Source organism: Coenobita brevimanus, chromosome 5 (assembly GCF_032717465.1).
Source record: "Coenobita brevimanus isolate Jiangsu-jjx chromosome 5, ASM3271746v2, whole genome shotgun sequence".
NCBI lineage: Eukaryota > Metazoa > Arthropoda > Malacostraca > Decapoda > Coenobitidae > Coenobita > Coenobita brevimanus.
Window position 1 is genome coordinate 19,804,752 of NC_136958.1, and position 20,370 is coordinate 19,825,121.

The 20,370-nt window shown below is 40.5% G+C and overlaps 1 protein-coding gene across 1 annotated transcript in view; it reads right to left on the reverse strand.

Annotated features, from left to right (window-relative positions):
* Positions 1 to 1,758: 1,758 nt before the first annotated feature.
* Positions 1,759 to 20,370, reverse strand: part of LOC145398439 (glutamate receptor ionotropic, delta-2-like) — a 40,711-nt gene continuing 22,099 nt past the window's right edge. Inside the window, exons 7-9 of the mRNA XM_080271322.1 lie at positions 9,400 to 9,566; positions 7,709 to 7,874; positions 1,759 to 1,854 (exon numbers count right to left, since the gene is read on the reverse strand). Of these exons, the coding sequence (XP_080127448.1) occupies positions 1,759 to 1,854; positions 7,709 to 7,874; positions 9,400 to 9,566 (429 nt within the window). The remainder of the gene's footprint in view (positions 1,855 to 7,708; positions 7,875 to 9,399; positions 9,567 to 20,370) is intronic.

A 20,370-nucleotide genomic window follows, 5' to 3' on the forward strand; every position in this document is an offset into this window, starting at 1 on the left:
ACCGGAAACTAACATTCACGGGATTATGTACGAAGTTCAGATCTTTCACTCCAATAAATTATAAGTGCAATTTGGTAACAACTCTGACTAACAGAGCCAATCATATTTGTTCTGATTATTTTCAGTTGGATAAGAATTAGAGTACATAGGAATGGTCTTTTATAATAACGGGTTCCCTAAATTTTTCTCTGATCATTACACTGGCAAAGTTTTTAGCAAGTTATTACCTCTACGGCTCAAAAAGTTGAAACTGTCCCGGGACGCTATTTACTGCACTTTCACCTGAGAAAAAAGCTACATAACCTTCTCAGCCACACACTCCCACAGATAGATTTCAGAGTCATTTTTAGTACAAGAAATATAGGCACCCTCTTCAAAGTCAAAGACAAGGTACGTATACACCTAGAGTCCTCTGCTGCATACAGATGGTACGTGTGATAGGTGCCAGGCGTCATACGAGTATATCGGAAAGAAAGAGGGACAGACATCTAAAAACACGCATTCACGAACGCCTAGGTACAGTAGCTCACACAGGTAGACCAATCAGTAAACCATCCTTTAGTCCAATCAGAAAACACACACACAAAACCACACACACACACACACACACACACACACACACACACTATCACGCTGTCAAACGAACGGCCTTCACAGTCTGCTAGAGGCCAGAACAGTTTTGATCTCCCCATCATGGAGACTCTGTATAAACATCTCTATTAAACCACTATCGATGACAATAATTCTTATGTACAGCTGATGTGTTTTTAAAGGATTGAGTGTAGTCGTATGTTAAAAGTTTACCTGAATGTTTTTGCTTTAACTTAACAGAATGTTACACCATAGTGTATAACTATGTTTTTATTATTTTTTTTTCCACGTGTGCTTGACTTCGGTAGGATATCCATTTGTCTTACTAGACTATGTTATTATTATTTATCATTTTCGACGCAAAGTTTGATCAAGGACTTAAATGTTGTTACCATAGCTAAAATATACCATTATTTTTACGTCTGACGAGTCAATGAGACATTGCGAAAAGTCGTCATTAAAAATGTTCCTATAAGGCATTATGATATTTCTTATTCGCCAGTGCTTTCCAAGAAACCAAGCCGTCACCAGTATATATATATATATATATATATATATATATATATATATATATATATATATATATATATATATATATAGTTGCTTACTGCATTAGTATTGACTGTGCTAAATTAGTTTTCGATGGTTCACTGATTTATTTCTAGGGATGGAAATGTGATTTGGAGATGAATCAATCTTGTACTTTAAAACCAATAAAAAATATGTTCAGAAATTATGTTCGCAAAGGTAGTAAACAGAAAGCCATGAATATACATATGTATTCATGAATTAAAAGTCATCACATATGTTCATGTACGGTACATTACCAACAGGACTGAATAATGCACATTGTTGCTAAGTAATTTTATTGTTGCTTAAAATACTCGGAACACTCATGCCCTCATATGATTAACCTATTACCGGGAAAAGTAGTTTCTTTGTTCTTTCTGTAGTTTCAACCATTTGAATATGACCTAAACATAAAAACCACTTCTACTGTAAATCCTGACATATAAAAGCAATGTGTTGTTCGATTTAGCTTCTAAGAATTAGGTAGTATATTGTTTAAGAAAACCGAAAGCCATATTTCAGTTTTCTGAGGATACTTTAATAGGTCAGTTGGGATGTGGACCATTTTTTTTTTTTTCTATTCCTGTGTACGGTAATCTACATTTTCAAAATTTGATACCGGTACCCAATTGTTTCCATAAGCAAAACCATGGCTGAGAGTAGCAAGCCTCCTGTCAAGACGTAGAAGGCACCCTGCAAAGAAACATTCTTGTCTAAAAAATATTATCTAACACTAACTGATATGCCAGTGAAAATTTTCAATCCTGCTTAATGAGTCTGGAAGAGTATGTATTTGAGACACTGAATCTAACAGTGAATGTCGGGAAGAGTTAAGTTGTGGCCTTCGAGAGAAATGAAGTCACTGAGTACAGTGAGGCTTGATAGTGAGGAAATGGAAAATGAGAGTGCATTCAAGAACTTGGGTAGTGCGATCAGTAAGGAGAGGAGTTCAGAGGGGGAAGTGCTTGAAAGGGTATAACAGGAAAGAAAGACCATCGGTTCATTGAAGGAATTGATAAGAAATTAGGCTGTGAGGATGAAAGTAAAGAAGTCACTGCATGATAGTATTCTGATACCCATTTTCAAAGTCTAAATATACCAAGTCGGGCCACACGCAGGAAGGAGGGGCTTATATGTGACACCACAACATCCCTCTGTTTTCTGTGATATTGGAGCCTAGTTCCAATAGACCTTTTCCAGTGACGTCACAGATATCATGTGCTTTTGTTTACTACTTCATATTGGACGGCAAACTCCTCGCAGTATTGGTTGTCCAGACACCGCTGTCAGAGATGAAACTGTCAGGTATATGCATAAGTTTGAATTAACGCCACCAAGATCTGTACAGGAACAAGATAAAGTGTTCGGGGCTTGATCCTTACACCATATCTAGGGAGAAATTCACCAGTTTCAAGGGCTGGGGACCGAAACCAGATCTCAGATATGGCAATCTCTATCACTATTTGGTAAACTTTCCATCAAAAACTTCACGGACATGCCATATTGTATATAGGCAATGTAGATAGCTGGAACTGACCTATGGTACTTGTAAATCGTCTTGGTAATCAGTAAATTATTGACGTGGGATCAAAGGGGAAGGGATTCTATACACTGACTGGGAGTCGAATGGTTAATGAATGGAATAGATTTCCCAGTGATGTACCCTAGTTGCTGCCCCCTATTTAGAAAGTTCCATGCATTTGTTAGATAAGTGTATGGCAGGTATGGATTGCATACAAAATTTGTCACTCTTGTAGTCACACTTCTGATAGAGCTACCTAGCATGGGCCTGCATTGGATATTGTAGGCAGGGTAAATTAGTTACACTCTTGTGGGAGCTGTCTAGCACGGATCTGTCGCAGTTATCCTCTCTTCTTAATCTTCAAGTTAGGTACTAAGTTAGGTTAGGTTAGCTTGGTTTTGGAATTGAAAAAATAAAAATCCGACAGATATGAATATGGGATTCAAATTAATCACACTATAAAATATTAAAAAATAAAAATTTTAAGCTTCAGGGTGAGTTGGGTGTAATTCTGAAAAATTACCATAATGTACTTATTTTGGAAGTTTCAATAATTATAGGCGTAGATACATACACACAGCCTATATACCATATGTTTAAAGTAGTTTCACATACCGGTATAATGCATAATTAACAGTATATGCCAAAACTGTCAAAAATGCTCTTGAAGTTAACTTTTACATTATAACTGCAACATAACATTGGCACAAAATTAAGGTCATGTATTTCATGCTGATGAGTACCACAACATAAAACTAAAAGACTTCAGCAATATAGTTTTAATGATTTTACATTTTTTATTTACAAAAAAAAAAAAAAAATCCTAGTAGCTACATATCTGGTATAAATATAGGAGGCTGTTGATATCAATACTTTGTTTTTCCTCTTATTTGTCATTAAAGTATTTTTGTACTAATTGAAAAATATATATGTAATTGGAGCATGTATTGACAGTTTTGCTTTCTATGGAGCAACAATCATTTCTAAATAAATCAGAAAATTATAAATAGTGGTACCAGTAATTTTACTTCAGTTGTAACTGAAACACTGTTTAGCACACAGGCTCACGTTGGTATATAGCTAACAGTTTCATACTAAAGTGTTGAACAATGTTCTGTACTGCACTATTATTAAAATCATCCACCATGACAGAAATATCGGATTCAAATGAATCACACTGGAAAACATTGAAAAAAATAAAAATATGTTTTAACCTTACCTAACCTAACCTAACATCCTTACCTAACCTAACCTAACTTTAAGTATGACCTAACCTGTAATTTAATCTGTTTTACTTATGCATCTAACATTCTTGACCAACACTATTCTGTCCGGTTTGGTTTTGGTGAAATTCTGGAATGATAACAAAACAAGACCTGTGACATGGACCCTCCCCCTCATTTCCCACGCACACACATGGCCGTGTGGGTCTTGTGCTCTGTAACATAACATAATTAGGATATCCCATGACACCTACAACTGCTAAGAATGATAAATATGCCCGTATCTACTCACAAGTCATCAGCTCACCTGATATGAAATACATTCTACAGAGGCGGGAGCAGGCCGTCGGCTGCCAATTCTCCCTCTTCACGGCAGCTATTCACTTCTGTCGCCTTTTCTCATTGGCTAGAAACCAGTAGAAGTGTACCCCACTTCCAGTTTTCTGTCTTGTCTTACAGCCGAAGGCACAACAGTGGAATATCGTTGTGGATTCTGCAATTCTCTCTCTCTGGACGTCTGACAATTTGCCGTCCAATGTTGCGCCATAAACAAAAGTCACATGACTCGTGACGTCACGTGAAAAGATCTATATCACAGAAAACGAATTAAGGGGGAACTTGTATATGGATACAACCCCCAGAGTTCTAGGTATTTTTTTTTTTTTATTCTTCTTATTTCCTGTAAACCTGCCAAACTATTTTTCATTACTAATTGTAAGTATACCGCTCTTATATCAAAACTGGTACAAATAGTACAAACAGTCAGGGAAGTGTCAGGTAGAAGGATATGTGCAGCCTGCACTGTCTCGGTGAAGAATGACTCCAACTCCCATAACGAACCCAGCATTTGAAAGCACTGTGACTTCAGGCGCGACTCCGAAAAGTGAACTGACTTGGCATGTTTCGACTTTGCCCCCTGTAACATTTGGGAGCGAAGCTTGGACCTTGCTGGAAGGACACAAGTCAGGAGTGAGAGAAATGGAAATGAGTTATCTGAGAGGATTATGTGGACTTACATGGAGAAACAGACTGACAAATGAGGAAGTGAAGGAGCATTGTGGAGTGGATGGGGATGTGATAGAAAGCATGTGGAGAGGATGGAGAATGACAGACCAACGAGGAAAGTGTACGTGTGTGAGGTGGAGGGGAGGGAAGGAGGGGCAGACCGAGGGTGATATTGAGGGATGGAGTAGAGAGGTATATGAGAGGGGGTTGAGTTGAAGGAGGGCTGTGAAATGCTAGGAGACAGGGCGACATGGAGGCGATTTGTTAGTGGCCACTTTTTTACGGGACTGAGGTATCTGCCATAGATAGACAGGAAAAAGAGAATAAATACCTAAACCCCTCGGTCTCATTAGATATCCAGATATATTAAGATTGAAAGGGTAATTTGATTAGAAACAAGGAAAATCATTACGCCCTCATAACTAAGGCTCATCGAAATCCATGTAACCAAAGCATAGTATATAAGTTGTAGGAATGGACCACTTCCGCCAAATAGACACAAACCGAATATAGTAAATAGTAAATGTACCTGAAGTACAACACTGAGAGCGAAATATCGATAACTGTGTATGTACGAGCATAATACTGCCACGTAGTCGTAACTAGTTCGTCCCTCTAAACTTGGCGGAGGAGTCTGTCCGTTTGTAGTCTTTTTCCCAACGCTCATTGACAGAGTAAGACAATGTTACGTTTTAATTCCTTTCCATAACACTCCTTTGTGACTAGCAAAATCATCAGTGATATTTTAATGTTACAGCTCAGTATTTAAAATGGAAAAATTATATTACCCCGAGTTAAAGTGGTCATAGAGTATAATAAGTAATAAAAAATTATATACACAGCGTAGTGGTTAACACACACACACACACACACACACACGTTCGTTCGTTCAAAGATTCCCTGCACCTATGGTGCAGGCCGGGGCCATACATTAGCCCGGTCAGTGGGGTATGGGCTGGTTCAAAAACAGTAAGGGTGGAGGACAGGACCTGGGGATTGCCCAGCACAAACGCACTGTCTCCTGGCTGGCTTTGTGGTGTGTGTGACACACACACACACACACACACACACACACACACACACACACACACACACACACACACACACACACACACACACACACACGTTCGTTCGTTCGTTTAAAGATTCCCTGCACCTATGGTCCAGGCCAGGCCATACATTAGCCTGGTCAGTTGGGTATGGGCTGGTTAAAAAACAGTAAGGGAGGAGGACAGGACCTGGGGATTGCCCATCACACACGTCCTGTCTCCTGGTTGGCTTTGTGGCACACACACACACACACACACACACACGTTCGTTCGTTCGTTGAAAGATTCCCTGCACATATAGTGCAGGCCGGGCCATACATTAGCCCGGTCAGTGGTGTATGGGCTGATTAAAAAAAGAGTAAGTGGGGAGAAAAGGACCTGGGGAATGCCCAGCACACACGTCCTGTCTCCTGACTGGCTTCGTGGTGTGTGTGACATACACACACACACACACACACACACACACTCACACTAAATAGCATGTTTTCAACGTACTCATAGTTAACTTGAGTTTCGGGTGGTTTGACTGCTTTTCTTAACTACTCCTCAAGGACAGAAATATTCTCATTAACGCCATATCGACTTTTTTTTTTTTGTCAATGTGAAACAGGTTTTTCGAACCAATGTTAGGTAGAACCAGCATTAATCACGTGTTTCCTAGTCGGATCTTGTACTGTGTAAAATCGTTTCGTGGCAGTAAGAACAATCTGCAAAAGACGTCCACGTTCTGAAATGGTTGATATTTCATTATTTTCAGCACGCCCGTTGCCTTGGGTATTCTTCTGTTATCTATAGATATGTGTACACTCAATAAAATAGTTTCTCAGCAACACGGTACAATATGAAGTTTGAACGAACACAGTGACATTTGGTCCAGGGAGATGGTTATACCCGGGAACACTACGTAAATGAACCCATTGCTTTTAACAGGACAATAGTCTTAACAATATACCAGAAACCTTAAAGCAGTAACCCAAGTACTGGAACACTGATACCGGTGCCACCATTATTAGATATGGGTCTGTTTTCTAGAAGGCTTCGCACGGCATTTACATTAGTGATTTAATTTGTAAATAACACCATAACAATATTTGATATGTTGCTTACATCGCATTAAAATCACCAAAGTTTGCATCAGTCATACATAAATCGTAATTATGATGAAATGTTTAGAATAAATCGCTCAGGAACAGGTTTTAGGAAATTTCCAAAGCCTTACAGTACAACCCATGGCCTCGTGAGTGAGACCTGGCTACCACTCGCTTCAATAAAGCCACAACACACCGTGTCCGTAGCAAATAGTTAAAAAAGAAAGAAAGAAAGAAAAGACATTGTTGATGATGATATCGCTTAACTTTGGTCTGCCTGGCTTAGCAGACCCGTCGGGGCCGTGATCCGGCTCCCTTAGTGGTAGACAGCCCCTCACAAGGGTCAGACCAGGGTTCTTCCTCACGGCAAGTGCAAGGTACTATGAGTAGGTTTGGCTCCAGGGTGGACATTGCAGCTGCTCCACCCAGGGTGCACAGCACCATTACATATAGCCTCCTCATCAGCGACCAGCGACAGGAAGAAAACGTAATGAAAGGGTTTAACGAAACTATCAAGTTGATTCATTATTTACATTATTTTTGTTATATATCTAACCTTTCCTGATGTGACAGTATTCCTAAAGCTGAGTGTATGCATCTAGATATAGCAAGAAACAAAGGAAATTAATCTGAATGAAGGAAGTAATATCTAGGACGCACCTGGACATGGTTTAGGGAGAGGGTTCTAGTCACCGCCCCCTTGAGCACCCGGGAGCCCCCCGCATCCCCATCCTGCGCTCCCTCTTGTCCACTCGTTCGTTGCAGCATCGACAATTCGTCATCGGTCCACTTGTCCACTAGTCCACCCTGACGCATTCGCATTAGTCTGGAGAGAAAAATGAAATTACAGGATGGCAATTTTTTTTTTTTTCATCCATTTGATACTTGTGAAATTAGAGATGTCTTTTTTTTCTATCGTGGGGTGGCATCAATTTATAAAGTCATATAATTTATAAGCTCACAAGAGATGCAGAGTATCTACATTCCTTGCTTGCAAACGGTAAATGTTATTGAGACATAAATTCGGCCTGTTAGTGATTTACCCAGTGACAGTTTATGACGGAGTTTCCAGGACTACTTGCTCGTACCAGAATAAACGTCAGGTGTCTCACAGATTAGTTAAGGAAAACAGACAATGGTGGAAATCGAAATACAGGACACAACGGGCTTTTATGTTCGGTTTCGGCACCCAGCAACATTAGTACTTCGAGAAAATGTCTGGTAGAGTCCACTGAAACCAAGGAGGTGCCTGTCACAGGAAGTGGACATCTCGAGTTCTTTTCTTAGAGGACATTGCACCAGGAGCTACACCTGCTTCCTTGTAAAGTGCAGCTGTAACATACGTAAGGAGACGGAAACAATGCTGAGAGATTTGCTTTATGTCAGAATATCAGCCCAAATATTAAAGATTATCATGTTGAAAAGTTGAGTTTACAGAATATTTATAAGACACAGATAAAACACCGACGGAAAAAAATCGGGGGGAAATAATAATGACTCAAGCCTACAGACAATACTGAAGTCCTATGATAAAATATTATGGTAGGGAAGCTTGCATGAGGTGACGCCGGTAACAAATACCATCAGGAGAGTTCTTATAGAGTGATGCTGTTTATAAATGCGATCAGAAAAGCTGCATCTCGTTAATATTTCAGGAAAGGTTGTATGGGGGAAGACTGATTCAAAATACGACCAGGAAAGCTTGAAAAAAAAAAATCGCTAATAAATATGATCAGAAGAGCTTGCATGAGGTGAGGACGTGAACAAATAAGACCTAGAGAAGAATTTATAAGCGATGTTTTCCAAACAAGAAGAAAAACAAGTCTCCAAAGGAGTTTACTACTTGCAGAATTTTATTATTTTGCCATATTATTTGTCTCCTTTGTTATATGTTTTAATTTGGTGGAAAAGTCTTTGGTACCTGTATGAATGGAGAAAAATGTATGAAGTCTTAAGAATGTTTATCATCATAGCTTCTAGAAAGCTTCTGTAGGGAAAGAGGAAGGTATAATTGGGTCAAGAATGTGAATAAAATCTCTGTACGAAAACAATGGAATACAAGAGTGAAAACGTAAGTAAATGAACTTAATCCTTCACAAAATCTGAAAGACGAGTATAAAGCCGTGTATATGGAAGCTTAGGTTTTCACAACCCATCGAAGACGAAGATGAAGATTATACTATAAAAGCGACAGAACTAACACAGGGTAAAGATGTGGATGGGTAAAGTCAGACACTGACGAAACATCGAAGACGAAAATGAAGACTGTTGTATGAAGTTGGGAGATACAAAATTTTGAGTAATTTGGAATGCAAGATTGAGGTCTTGAACAGACATACTCAGATACTCACAAAATATCGAAAACGAGGGTAAAGGGGGATCCCGGCCTGCAAGCAATCCCGTAACCCTGCGGGAAGAAGGTGTTGCGGGCTAAGTGGAAACGGTGTCGACCCCTTTGTGTGGCGCGCACGTTGGCGTTGAGGTTGGAGGACATGTACACTATCTTCTCAGTCAAGACCTGTGGAAGAGAGCTCATAGGATGAACAGGATATAGTAAGTTTGTTTTGACTGACCAAAGGTCTCCAACCATTTTCAGCTTATTTGATGGCAATGGAGATATATTGGTTTGTTTTCTCCTAATAAAAATTCCTAACCCTTTTCAGCTCAATCGATGGCCAAACATAGTCAAAGTGGCTGGCCACGGGAGGGAGAGTGGGGAGTTTTTTTTTTTTTTTTTTTTTCTGAAAAAGACACCAATTCCCTTTCAGTTTAGTTGACTGCCTGGTGAAGTTAGATTGGAGGGATTAATGTGACTACTAATCAAGGAGACTCTTTCTCAGTTCATCATTAAGATTCTTCGAATTTCACGCAACCACGGTTTAGCGTTTAGGCTGAGTCAGTGGATAGCTTCTGTCAGGTGATAAGGCAGCTCTGGGCATTAATGTGGTAGTCCGTTCCCTGAAGCCCTGCAGTGCTCCATGCCAAGCACCTTCATATGTCGGTCAGAGAAGGTACGTCCGTACTGCCAACATACTGTTTTCTTCAGCTAAAGAGAGAATTACGGAGCCCGAGGGGTTAGACATAGCACTGATCAACTTGCATTATTTAAGAACTGAATAATAAATAATAATTGATGAATGAAGTTGTCTGATGTTAGTGCAATTGAAAATATGTATGATTTAAAGTGTCATGGTTCCATGCAGTGAAATTCGTGAATGGATACCAGAAAGACCATTAACAAATTAGTCGCTGCGTGCACTGTCTACTCAGTCAGACATTTGTCCCGCTTGTGGAATATGCATACACAGTATAACACACATAATGGACCACTGCACAACACATGCCTCAGTAAGACGCAGACGTAACATCAACAGTTGAATTACCTATGAGACAACCTCATAGGGGCAGTTTCTTACCCGCGTTCGACGGATCGGCTCAGTCAGACGACCGAGATTGAGCAACAACAATAGCAACAACTACAACAAGAACAACAATAACAACAGCAATAAAACAAGACTAACAACCAAAAAAATTTACTTAGAACTTGTGCACGTAGTGATTAGAGACGTGGTGCATAAGATGGGGAAGTGTGCTGTGGTGTGGGAGCACCATTACAGTGGGGGCATTGTGGACTATTTTTGAGTTGTATTTTGTGTCAATACTGCAGCAGTCTGCCTTGGTGTATCTGTGTCTCTCTGAGTGTGGTAGGTTCCTAGAGGTGTATTAATTGTCTGTCGGTGATTCACGAATGATGATACAGGTATTTGACTGAAGGATTTAGATGCTCACCTCCCTCCTCCTCCCATCCATTCCCCAGCCACTTATACTCGCATTACTTCCATCCACTACGTTCAACAATTCCTTAAAGTGTTCTCTCCATATGCTCATTTTTTCTCCCTTCTCCACTAGTAATCTACAATTTTTATCTTTCACTCCCCTGCTAACTTCACTTCCACCTTGTCTTACTCTTTTCACTTCTCTCCAGAACATTTTCTTACAGTCCCTCCACTTTACACTCAAATTCCTTCCAAATTCCTCATCCACTCTCTTCTTACTCTCTCTTACTACTCTTTTCACCTCTCTCTTCCTTTCCACATATAACTCTCTCTTCCGCCTCTCAACTTCTTCCACGCCCCTATTTCTCACCCATTCATTGTATGCTTTCTTCTTTTGTGCCACAGCCTGTTTCACCTCTTCAGTCCACCACGCTGTTCCTTGCACCCCCCTCCGCCTTCTCTTCCTTCCACACACCACATCACATGCTGCACATATTTCTTCTGTAAATATCTTACACACACACCTTCCACGTCTCCCATCTGCTCCAATTCATATTTGCCCAATCGTTCCTCCACTTCTCTCTTATACTCTGCCTTTTTCTCATCCTCTTGTAACCTTTCCACTCTCCTTGCAACAACTCCTTCCTCTCGTCTTTCCCTTCTTCTATTCCTCCATCTCACTTGCATCCTAATTCTGGCCACCACCAAGTAGTGGTCAGAAAGTCCACTCCCCCAACCTCTATACACTCTTGCATCCTTTACACATCTTCGCATCCTTTCATCCACACACACATAATCAATCATTGCCTTCCTGGGAGAAGGAGGGAGGTGAGAAGACAGGAAGAAATCAGTAGGATAGAAGTTGTGGAAGCAATGAAGAAAGTTAAATCGGGGAAAGCCCCAGGAATTGATGGAGTGTGTGGTGAAATGCTGAAGCATGGGGGAGAGATAGTAGTAGAATGGATGTGGAAGATGTGCAGATTGGCCTGAGAGGAAGGTAGAGTCCCGGAGGATTGGAAGTCAGGTATAATTATTCCCTTGTACAAAGGAAAAGGGGAAAAAGAAGTGTGTGGTAATCACAGGGGCATTTGTCTTCTTAGTATAATAGGAAAAGTGTATGGTAGGATACGTATAGACAGAGTTAGAGAAAGAACAGAGAAATTAGTTGGAGAAGAACAGGGAGGCTTTAGGAAGGGAAGAGGTTGTGTAGATCAGATATTCATTCTTAGATCTTTAGTGGAAAAGTTTCTAGAGAAGGGAAAGAAGTTGTATGCGGCTTTCATGGATTTGGAGAAAGCATATGACAGGGTGGATAGACAAGGATTGTGGAAAGTGTTAAGAATATATGGAGTAGATGGGAAGTTGTTGAATGCTGTGAAGAGTATGTACGATGGTGCGAAGGCTGCAGTGCGTGTGGATGGTGAACTAAGTGAATTTTTCTCTTTGAAAGTTGGTTTGAAACAGGGATGTGTCATGTCTCCATGGTTGTTCAATCTGTACATGGATAGGGTAATAAAAGAGGTACAAGGTAGGGTAGTGGATGTTGGAGTGGCCCTGGTGAGAGAGGATAGTGTTTGGAAACTCCCTGTACTGTTGTTTGCAGATGATACTGTGTTGTTGAGTGAAGACGAAGGGGAGCTGCAAGGCTTGGTGGATGAGTTTGAGAGAGTGTGTAAGAAACGGAACCTAAAGGTGAATGTAGGGAAGAGTAAAGTGATGGTCTTTGAGAGAGGTGAAGTTAGTGAATGTACAGCGAGGTTAGATGGTGAGGAATTGGAAAATGTGAGTACGTTTAAGTATTTGGGTAGTGTGATGAGTAAGGATGGAGGTTTGGAGGGTGAAGTGCTTGAAAGGGTACAGCAGGGAAGAAAGGTTGCTGGTTCCTTGAAAGCAGTGATAAGAAACAGGGAAGTGAGCATGGAAGTGAAAAAGTTACTACATGACAGTATTGTGATACCAACTCTAACGTACGGAAGTGAAGCTTGGACATTGTTGGAAGGACACAAGTCAAGAGTGAGAGCAGTGGAAATGAGTTATTTAAGAGGAGCCTGTGGAGTCACGTGGAGAGACAGGCTGACGAATGAGGATATAAAGGAGCGTTGTGGTGTGGATGTGGACGTGATAGGAAGCATTATGAGGAACACACTGAGGTGGTTTGGCCATGTGGAGAGGATGGAGGGTGAAAGACTGACGAAGAGAGTGTATGTGAGTGAGGTGGAGGGGGGAAGAGGGAGGGGGAGGCCGAGGATGAGATTGAGGGATGGGGTGGAGAGGTATATGAGAGAGGGGGGTGTGAGTTGGGAGCAGGGCAGTGAAATGGCGGGGGACAGGGCGACTTGGAGGCGATTTGTTTGTGGCCACCCCAAACGGGATTGAGGCGTCTGGCAATAGATAGATAGATAGATAGATAGATTTAGATGCTGTGGTGCCCGTGATCATTCGTACAAGTGATAAAACTGTAAAGTAGATATGCACTTACTTTCTCTGCATTCGGAGAAACAATTGGAACTGCATACCAAATCTTACGTCATGTACGCCGATTTCGTTGATATCCATATGTTCAATCTGTCCTATTTCTGATTCCTTTAATTTTTGGGAGGGGCTAACACCCCAAAAAACACTGGGGGAGTCATGCTCCCTAAATGTCATATTATCGGTGAGAGTTCATTGTTCAGCAAGTACTAAGATATGGAAGACACATCTTCAGTCCTTTCACTAGTCGAGAGAATGTTTTATTTGGTGAAGAAGAGCTCACTTTCTAAGAATATTGGTTGGAAAACTGTAATAGGAAGGCCTACTGGAAGACCTTCGGAGTAACCGGACGAACCCACTTGGGAAATTTCGTTCAAACTTTTTTCCTATTTCTGATTGTTTTTATATTTGAGAGAGAGAGAGAGAGAGAGAGAGAGAGAGAGAGAGAGAGAGAGAGAGAGAGAGAGAGAGAGAGAGAGAGAGAAATCGGAAGAAGGTCCTTGCGTGACCATGAAGCCCTCCAGAGAGTTTGGTTCAAACTGGATTAAAAATGTTTAATTTCACCTAGCCCTGTAACATTTTAACTTAGTCCTAGTGTTCTCAAAATTGAAAAAAATAATAATCCATGTCTGTCCCTTAATCGCTTCATTAAGTTTAATATAAACTAGGTTTAGAAAAGAATAAAGTTAAAGGGTCGAAAGTTTAACACTGTACTTTTGATTGTTTTCAAAATTTAAATACAGTACTCTTTGCCGACCCTTCATCCTTGAATCAAGTTTAGTGTAAATCAGATCTAACCAGCGTGAGCTGACTTATTCCCAACCTCAAATCTTTGGGGGGCAATATCAACCGCGCTTCCGATCATGTGAAGAAAGAAACGCTTTTGTGAAAAAAAAAAAAAAAAAAAGCGGTTTTGCCACTGTAGTGTTAGAAGGGAGTCTAAGACGAGAAGGAGAAGAAGAAGAAGAAGAGGAAAAGGAAGACAAGAAAATGAATTTGGAGAAATAAAGATTTCTACTGCTCGTACTTTTTGCATGTTAGCGTTATGTTTTGGCTACTTTATGAGATGTCTTTGGTAGACATGCATGAAGGTTAAGGCTAGGGGCTTGAAAAGTATTACCTCAGTGTTTGTATTTAGGAAAATAATAATTGTTAAGGTTTGGGGGCAAGTCGGCACTATCGCCACATATGGTGTCTAATGACATTAATATTTTTTGTGAAAAATGAGGTGTTACAGGAGGGAAGATGTTACTGAAATATTCTCTATTGTACTGAGAAGTTCTTTTCTTGTTTCTTTGTGGAAGGGGGGGGGGTGCATCGTGAAATTTTGAATACACGATGTGTTTTGAGCCGATCAATGTCCCTCTCATTATTCATGTGCACAGTAACTGGAAGTGCTTGTGCTTGTTGATATGAGTATATACGTAGGTGATCTCTTTCTGTAGTCTTAGTGCATTATGCTATTATTCGCTGAGGTTCAACTTCGGCTGGCGAAATTAATTGAAATTCTAATGAATTGTTTTCAGATGATTTTCAGGGTTTCGTTTTATTGTCCAAAGTTTCTGTCTTTGAGAGTCTTAAAGGCATGGAGTTTACCAAAATCCTTGCACTGACGTTTACCTGTCTGCTGAGAAAAGGTCATGTACGGCGAGATGAGCTGTAGAAGTTTGGGGTTTCTTTTTAGTGGAAGTGTTAGTTAATGAGGGAAATTAAAGCGTATGATTGTAATTAATGTCAGTCGGAAGCGAAGAGGATGATGGATGATTTGGTTGTGGAGACTGTCATTTTTCCTAATGTAGTTTTCTAGTGAGTATAAGTACAGTTGGAACTGGGTTGCTACTGGATAAGTTTTGGGATGATGTGAGACAATGGCCAAGTCGTTGGCATAAGAAAGTATTATTAATGAAGGGGGAGGGGATGGCAGATTATGCAGGTAACGGTAGAACAACGATGGTGAAAGGAGGTATTCCTGGATTAAATATGGGGATGATGGTTGGTTTGTTTTAGAAATGGGGATTTGGGTTGTGAGTCCAGGGGTTGAACATTTCAGAACGGACATTTGTTATGGGGCCTAAATGTCTTATGCGGTAGTCTAAATTCTGAACAAAACGTACTGTTTTGAAGTTATACGTGCTTTTGATCATTTGTTGTACTTACTGTAAGGTGGTTGGAGTTAGTGTTTCGTGTTTTTTTTTTTTTTTCTGCGTTTGTTAATGGTTCTGTTTTTGAGGGTTCGCTTTTATTGATGTATGATTAAGATGTTTGCTTGTTATTTCTTGCTGGGGGTTGTTTCCTCTCCATTTAACTGGGCTTTGTGAACTGGTCTGTACAAAGTTTTGGATATGTTAATACGAGTATTTCATGTTATTTTCCAGAGCTTGTTGCTGTTCATTTTACAATCATTGGGGCATACAAAGTTTTTTCCTGTTTCCTTGCTTATATGTATTGATGAGTTCGTTTAAGGTGTTGCATAGGCTGTGAAAGGTTTCAGTTTTGCTGTAAAGGGTTGAGTCTTTTTAGTTTATTTATGTGTTCGTTGCCCTTCCCACCCACCCACCTTTATTTATTTATTTATTTTTTTATTTTTTTAAGAGAGAAGTTAGGATTAGAGTTTCTGTTCTTACTGTTAGGCGCATGAAATTTGCAACTGTTGTACTGATTTTATGAACGGCGGTAACTGCTCTGTCAATAATGAATATGAGTCCATAGTAAAACTTTCTAATATTTGCTCTATGTCTGCAGGGAACTGTGCCAGTTTGCTTTCTTGAAACTGGTAATGGTTTTCCTGTTTATTTCTGGATTAATGTGCGTGGAAAAATGATGGGGAGTTAACCTGATGAGACATCATGTACTGTTTTCTAGAAATTTTGAGTTGCTAATGCAAGGGTACATAGAGTGACGTCAGGGGAGGAGATGGAAACTGTGTTCGGGTTTTGTGGTTGCTTAGAATAACTAAGTATTCAGAATGTCCTAAAATTTGAGCTGCTCGGTTGTCTTGTATATGTATGTTTTCCCATGAAGGTTTCTTTGCATTTAGATCACGTGCAATTATTACAATGGATTGTTATTAACAGGGTTATTCAAGGTCTATAAGACTATCCTGGAGGTTGGAACGTAGATGTTGCCTGTGTTGCGTGTATCATTGTGAATTTGATTTGTATTGATATTATTTTTGTAGTTCTGTCATTGGGTACATGTTATTTGCTTGTTGTGTATTGATTGTAAATTAGATGTCTTTGTGCATATGATTGATGAAGCCTCCCCCCCCTTCCTTGCTGTTTGATTTGTCTTGTTTGACTGCAGTGTAGTTTGTGAATTCTGGAGTGGTGGACCTTTTGGGGTTTACATTCTCATATTAGTGCTATTGACTGTTTTACTCGTATGTATATATGTGTGTGTGTGTGTGTGTGTGTGTGTGTGTGTGTGTGTGTGTGTGTGTGTGTGTGTGTGTGTGTGTGTTTCCACATGTCCATGGTAAGGTGCTGCGTTTGTATGATGGCAGACCTGAATAGTTGAGGAGCAGCCATTATTTACAGCGATTGCACTTGATCTGTCATTGTTTGCATGTAGCCTTCTTACTGAAACTGTGGCTAATGCTTCTGTGTCGACCACGGCTGAATTCAGTGTCTCCAATTAGGAGTAGGAGGGACTGGCGGAGTGGTGCAGCTGCAAGTCCTCTTATATACTAAAATGCAGTGTATCTCCAGCAGTGCAGCATTGTGCCGACACTGCAACCATCATCCTCCATTTGAGCGGGGTTGGGATATGGTGTGCAAAGCATCAAAATCGATCTGCAAGATGAAAATTTGTGTGGTAGTTTGTCTGTCATTATACAGACCAATATTGCAAAGCAGTAACATCGGTCTCTTATAATGAAGATCTACTGGGTGCCTAGCTGACGAGAACAGAGATGACATATTGCTTCAAATGATGGGAATCGGGTGGTGTGTTAATGACAGTATCAGTGATGGTTTTAATGCCTGAGGGGCCTAGGTGTTTCAAAAGGATGATTTGACCTGGTGTGGTTCTTTTCCTTTGGAAGTTATTTAAACTTCTGATCACTTGCCCGACTTATTGTGAGATGCATGGACAAAGTGCTTGTGTGCTTCCTTCCACATTCCTCATTCTGGGGGGTGAGATGGGAAGGGGAAGGAGATACGTGTCGCTCTGTTTTAAGGGTTGCTGTTTTCGCAGTATATTCATACAGAATCTTTCGCTGGGTTCCCGGATTCTTACTTCACGCTACGGATGGCCCAATCGCTGTTCTTTACGGCTTCTTGAGTTCGAGGGAAAGATTTTGTCACTGTCTTTCAGAATTCACTGCTGTTTGTTACGTAATCAACTATGGCCCGAAATTCACCATCGTGTTTTGGGATTGTTTATGGATTCTGGTTCTGTTGGGGTCAGCTGAACTTTTTACTTTAATTGGTTTCTACTCTTGATGAATTACCGGTATTGTATTTGACGATGGGAGTGAGGACTGAAACTTTTCATGATACCACCAGCGATGTGGGACTTCTGGCTACAGTAATACTCCCACTGAAGATGAAGATTGTTTTTTTCATTGTTTGTGAAACATAGGCTACCCGGTTGAAAGTTTTTAGTGTTTGTTCTATGTCTTGAAGAAATTATGTCCAGTTCTCCTTCATGTGAGAGTTGTAGGTGTCCTTGTTCCTGAATAACTTTGCTTCGATCTTGTGTGTTATAATAACTGGAAGGCTGTCTGATGAGAGGTAATGTACCACTTTCCTGGTTATTTGAATGGTACATGTAAATGTAGGGAGCCATAAGGTGAGGTGGGAGGAAGAGACTACTTGATTAATTCTGTGTGGAATTCATGTCGAGATGCAATGACGGTTCAGGATAGTTGAATGCTCCAGTTGTTCTTAAAGAAAGGTCTCTAGGTTGTCCTATGCCTGTGTGTCTAGCTATGATTTTTTTTCTCTCTTTGAGATCTCTAACCACTACTGTGTTAGGGATGTTTTGTGTCGGGCTGAGGGATGGATTATGTCTTGGTGGGAATAGTATGGGTGCTGATATGTAAGCATTCATTATTTTCCGTACTGAAATATGCATTTACATTTGGGCTGATGATATTTCTATAATTTCATCGGGTACATGTTCTCTACGTTGTGTGGCGATTGTGAATGGAATAATTTGTGAATACAGATTATGAGGTTTCTGCCTTCTGCATTGTTGTCTTGTCCAACTGAAGTAAAATGGATGAAATATCGTGGGTCCGATCTTTTCGTGAGTGAGCTTAGTTTCTTGTATATGTGTTATATCAGTACGGTCTATGTGAAAGAAGTTCTATGATTCTTTAGACTTAATGCTTTCCTTTGGTGCTTAGTTGTGAGATCTTTAGCGTATGTTTCTTTTGTTTGTGCGTGTGAGATCTTTTGTATTCGGAGTGTTGCAGCAGACACAGAGCAACTTGCGCGCGCGCGTGTGTGTGTGTGTGTGTGTGTGTGTGTGTGTGTGTGTGTGTGTGTGTGTGTGTGTGTGTGTGTGTGTGTGTGTGTGTGTGTGTGTGTGTGTGTGTGTGTGTGTGTGTGTGTGTGTGTGTGTGTGTGTGTGTGTGTGTGTGTGTGTGTGTGTGTGTGTGTGTGTGTGTGTGTGTGTGCGTGTGTGTGTGCGTGTTCGCAGCCAAGATGTAGCCATTTTTACAGCAGTTAAAACTGATTGTCCAGTGTCTGTATGTGATACAAGTGTTAAATGTTGCTGTTAGTGCTTCTTAACCCGGTTTGTTGGTCAAGTAGACCCGTCGACCACAGGTAGGCAACTACATGGGTGGGGCCGTTCTATGGGTATAGTGTAGTCCATAAACCGTGTAGGGAGCACCTTAGCGGGGTCGGACCAGTGTCCTTCTCCATGGCATTTTGTGGGTAATTATGATGGAGTTCTCTATCGAATGGACGCTGCAGCTGCTAAGCTAAATCGGGACACCAAGCACCACAGCATGTATACTCCTCAACAGCGCCAGATGCTACATGTAGGACACGAGCATGTGTGTGGTGTAAGGAATGGGTGGTTAGAGTAAGTGCATGTTTTGTGTGAGGAAAAACGGAGGAATATGTTTCGGGATCTGTAGCCTCCTGCCGACACTGTAGCCCACAATTTTCCTTGCAGAAGGTACGTGGTGGAGTGGAATGATTTTTGTTTATCCAGGCGGGTCGTACGTTCTGGTTCATTAGTACCAATACAATTGTAAGGAGTCCCTCTCCAGCCTAGTGATGACAATAAAGTAAGAAAAAAAAAAACATTGACCAGCTATACAAAGATGGAGAGGAAATTATACTATACTGTATTCTATTCATATTAACTTGCCGGAGATTTTCGGCCTATTGCAGCTTTTATTTTTTTTCCGTAGTTCAGTGAGAGAATAAAGCAGTACTATAGCTCTGCATCCTTTCAGGAGCATTCTTTCTTGACTAGCACTGGAGTCTAATATTATTAATCTGCCGCAATCCAGTTGCGGAATTAGACAATACTACGACTCTTCTGTAGGGGAGAGCGCAAATGGTTCAGCCACTTTTTTGGAAAATATTTGTCAAAAAATAGGTATTAATAGCAACTACAATTCCTTAGTGTCAAAATATTTTCCCATGCGTCAGCTAATGCATGTCAAAGCTTTAGATCTTTAAGTTTTTGATTAGGATGTCAGAGAAGAGAGGTATCTAAAATGTCCAAACCATCCCTCGCTGTCAGGATAGTTCGGTCACAGCCTTGGGATGATTCAGCATAATATAATACTTGTCCAGATCATAAAAAGGGAAATTAATTATTAAACAAGAATTTTGTGAAGCAAGTTTATTTCATTGTATCTGGCACAAAATCTGCTCCATATACAACACCAGGTGTACCAAATTGCATTAGATTATATTGCTCTGAAAAGGAAGAAAATGGTAAATAAACTGATTATTGACCGATAGATTCTCTCTCTCTCTCTCTCTCTGTCTCTCACTACAACACACACACACACACACACACACACACTCTCTCTCTCTCTCTCTCTCTCTCTCTCTCTCTCTGGGGGCACGGTGGCTCAGTGGTAGAGCATCAAGCCCGTAATCC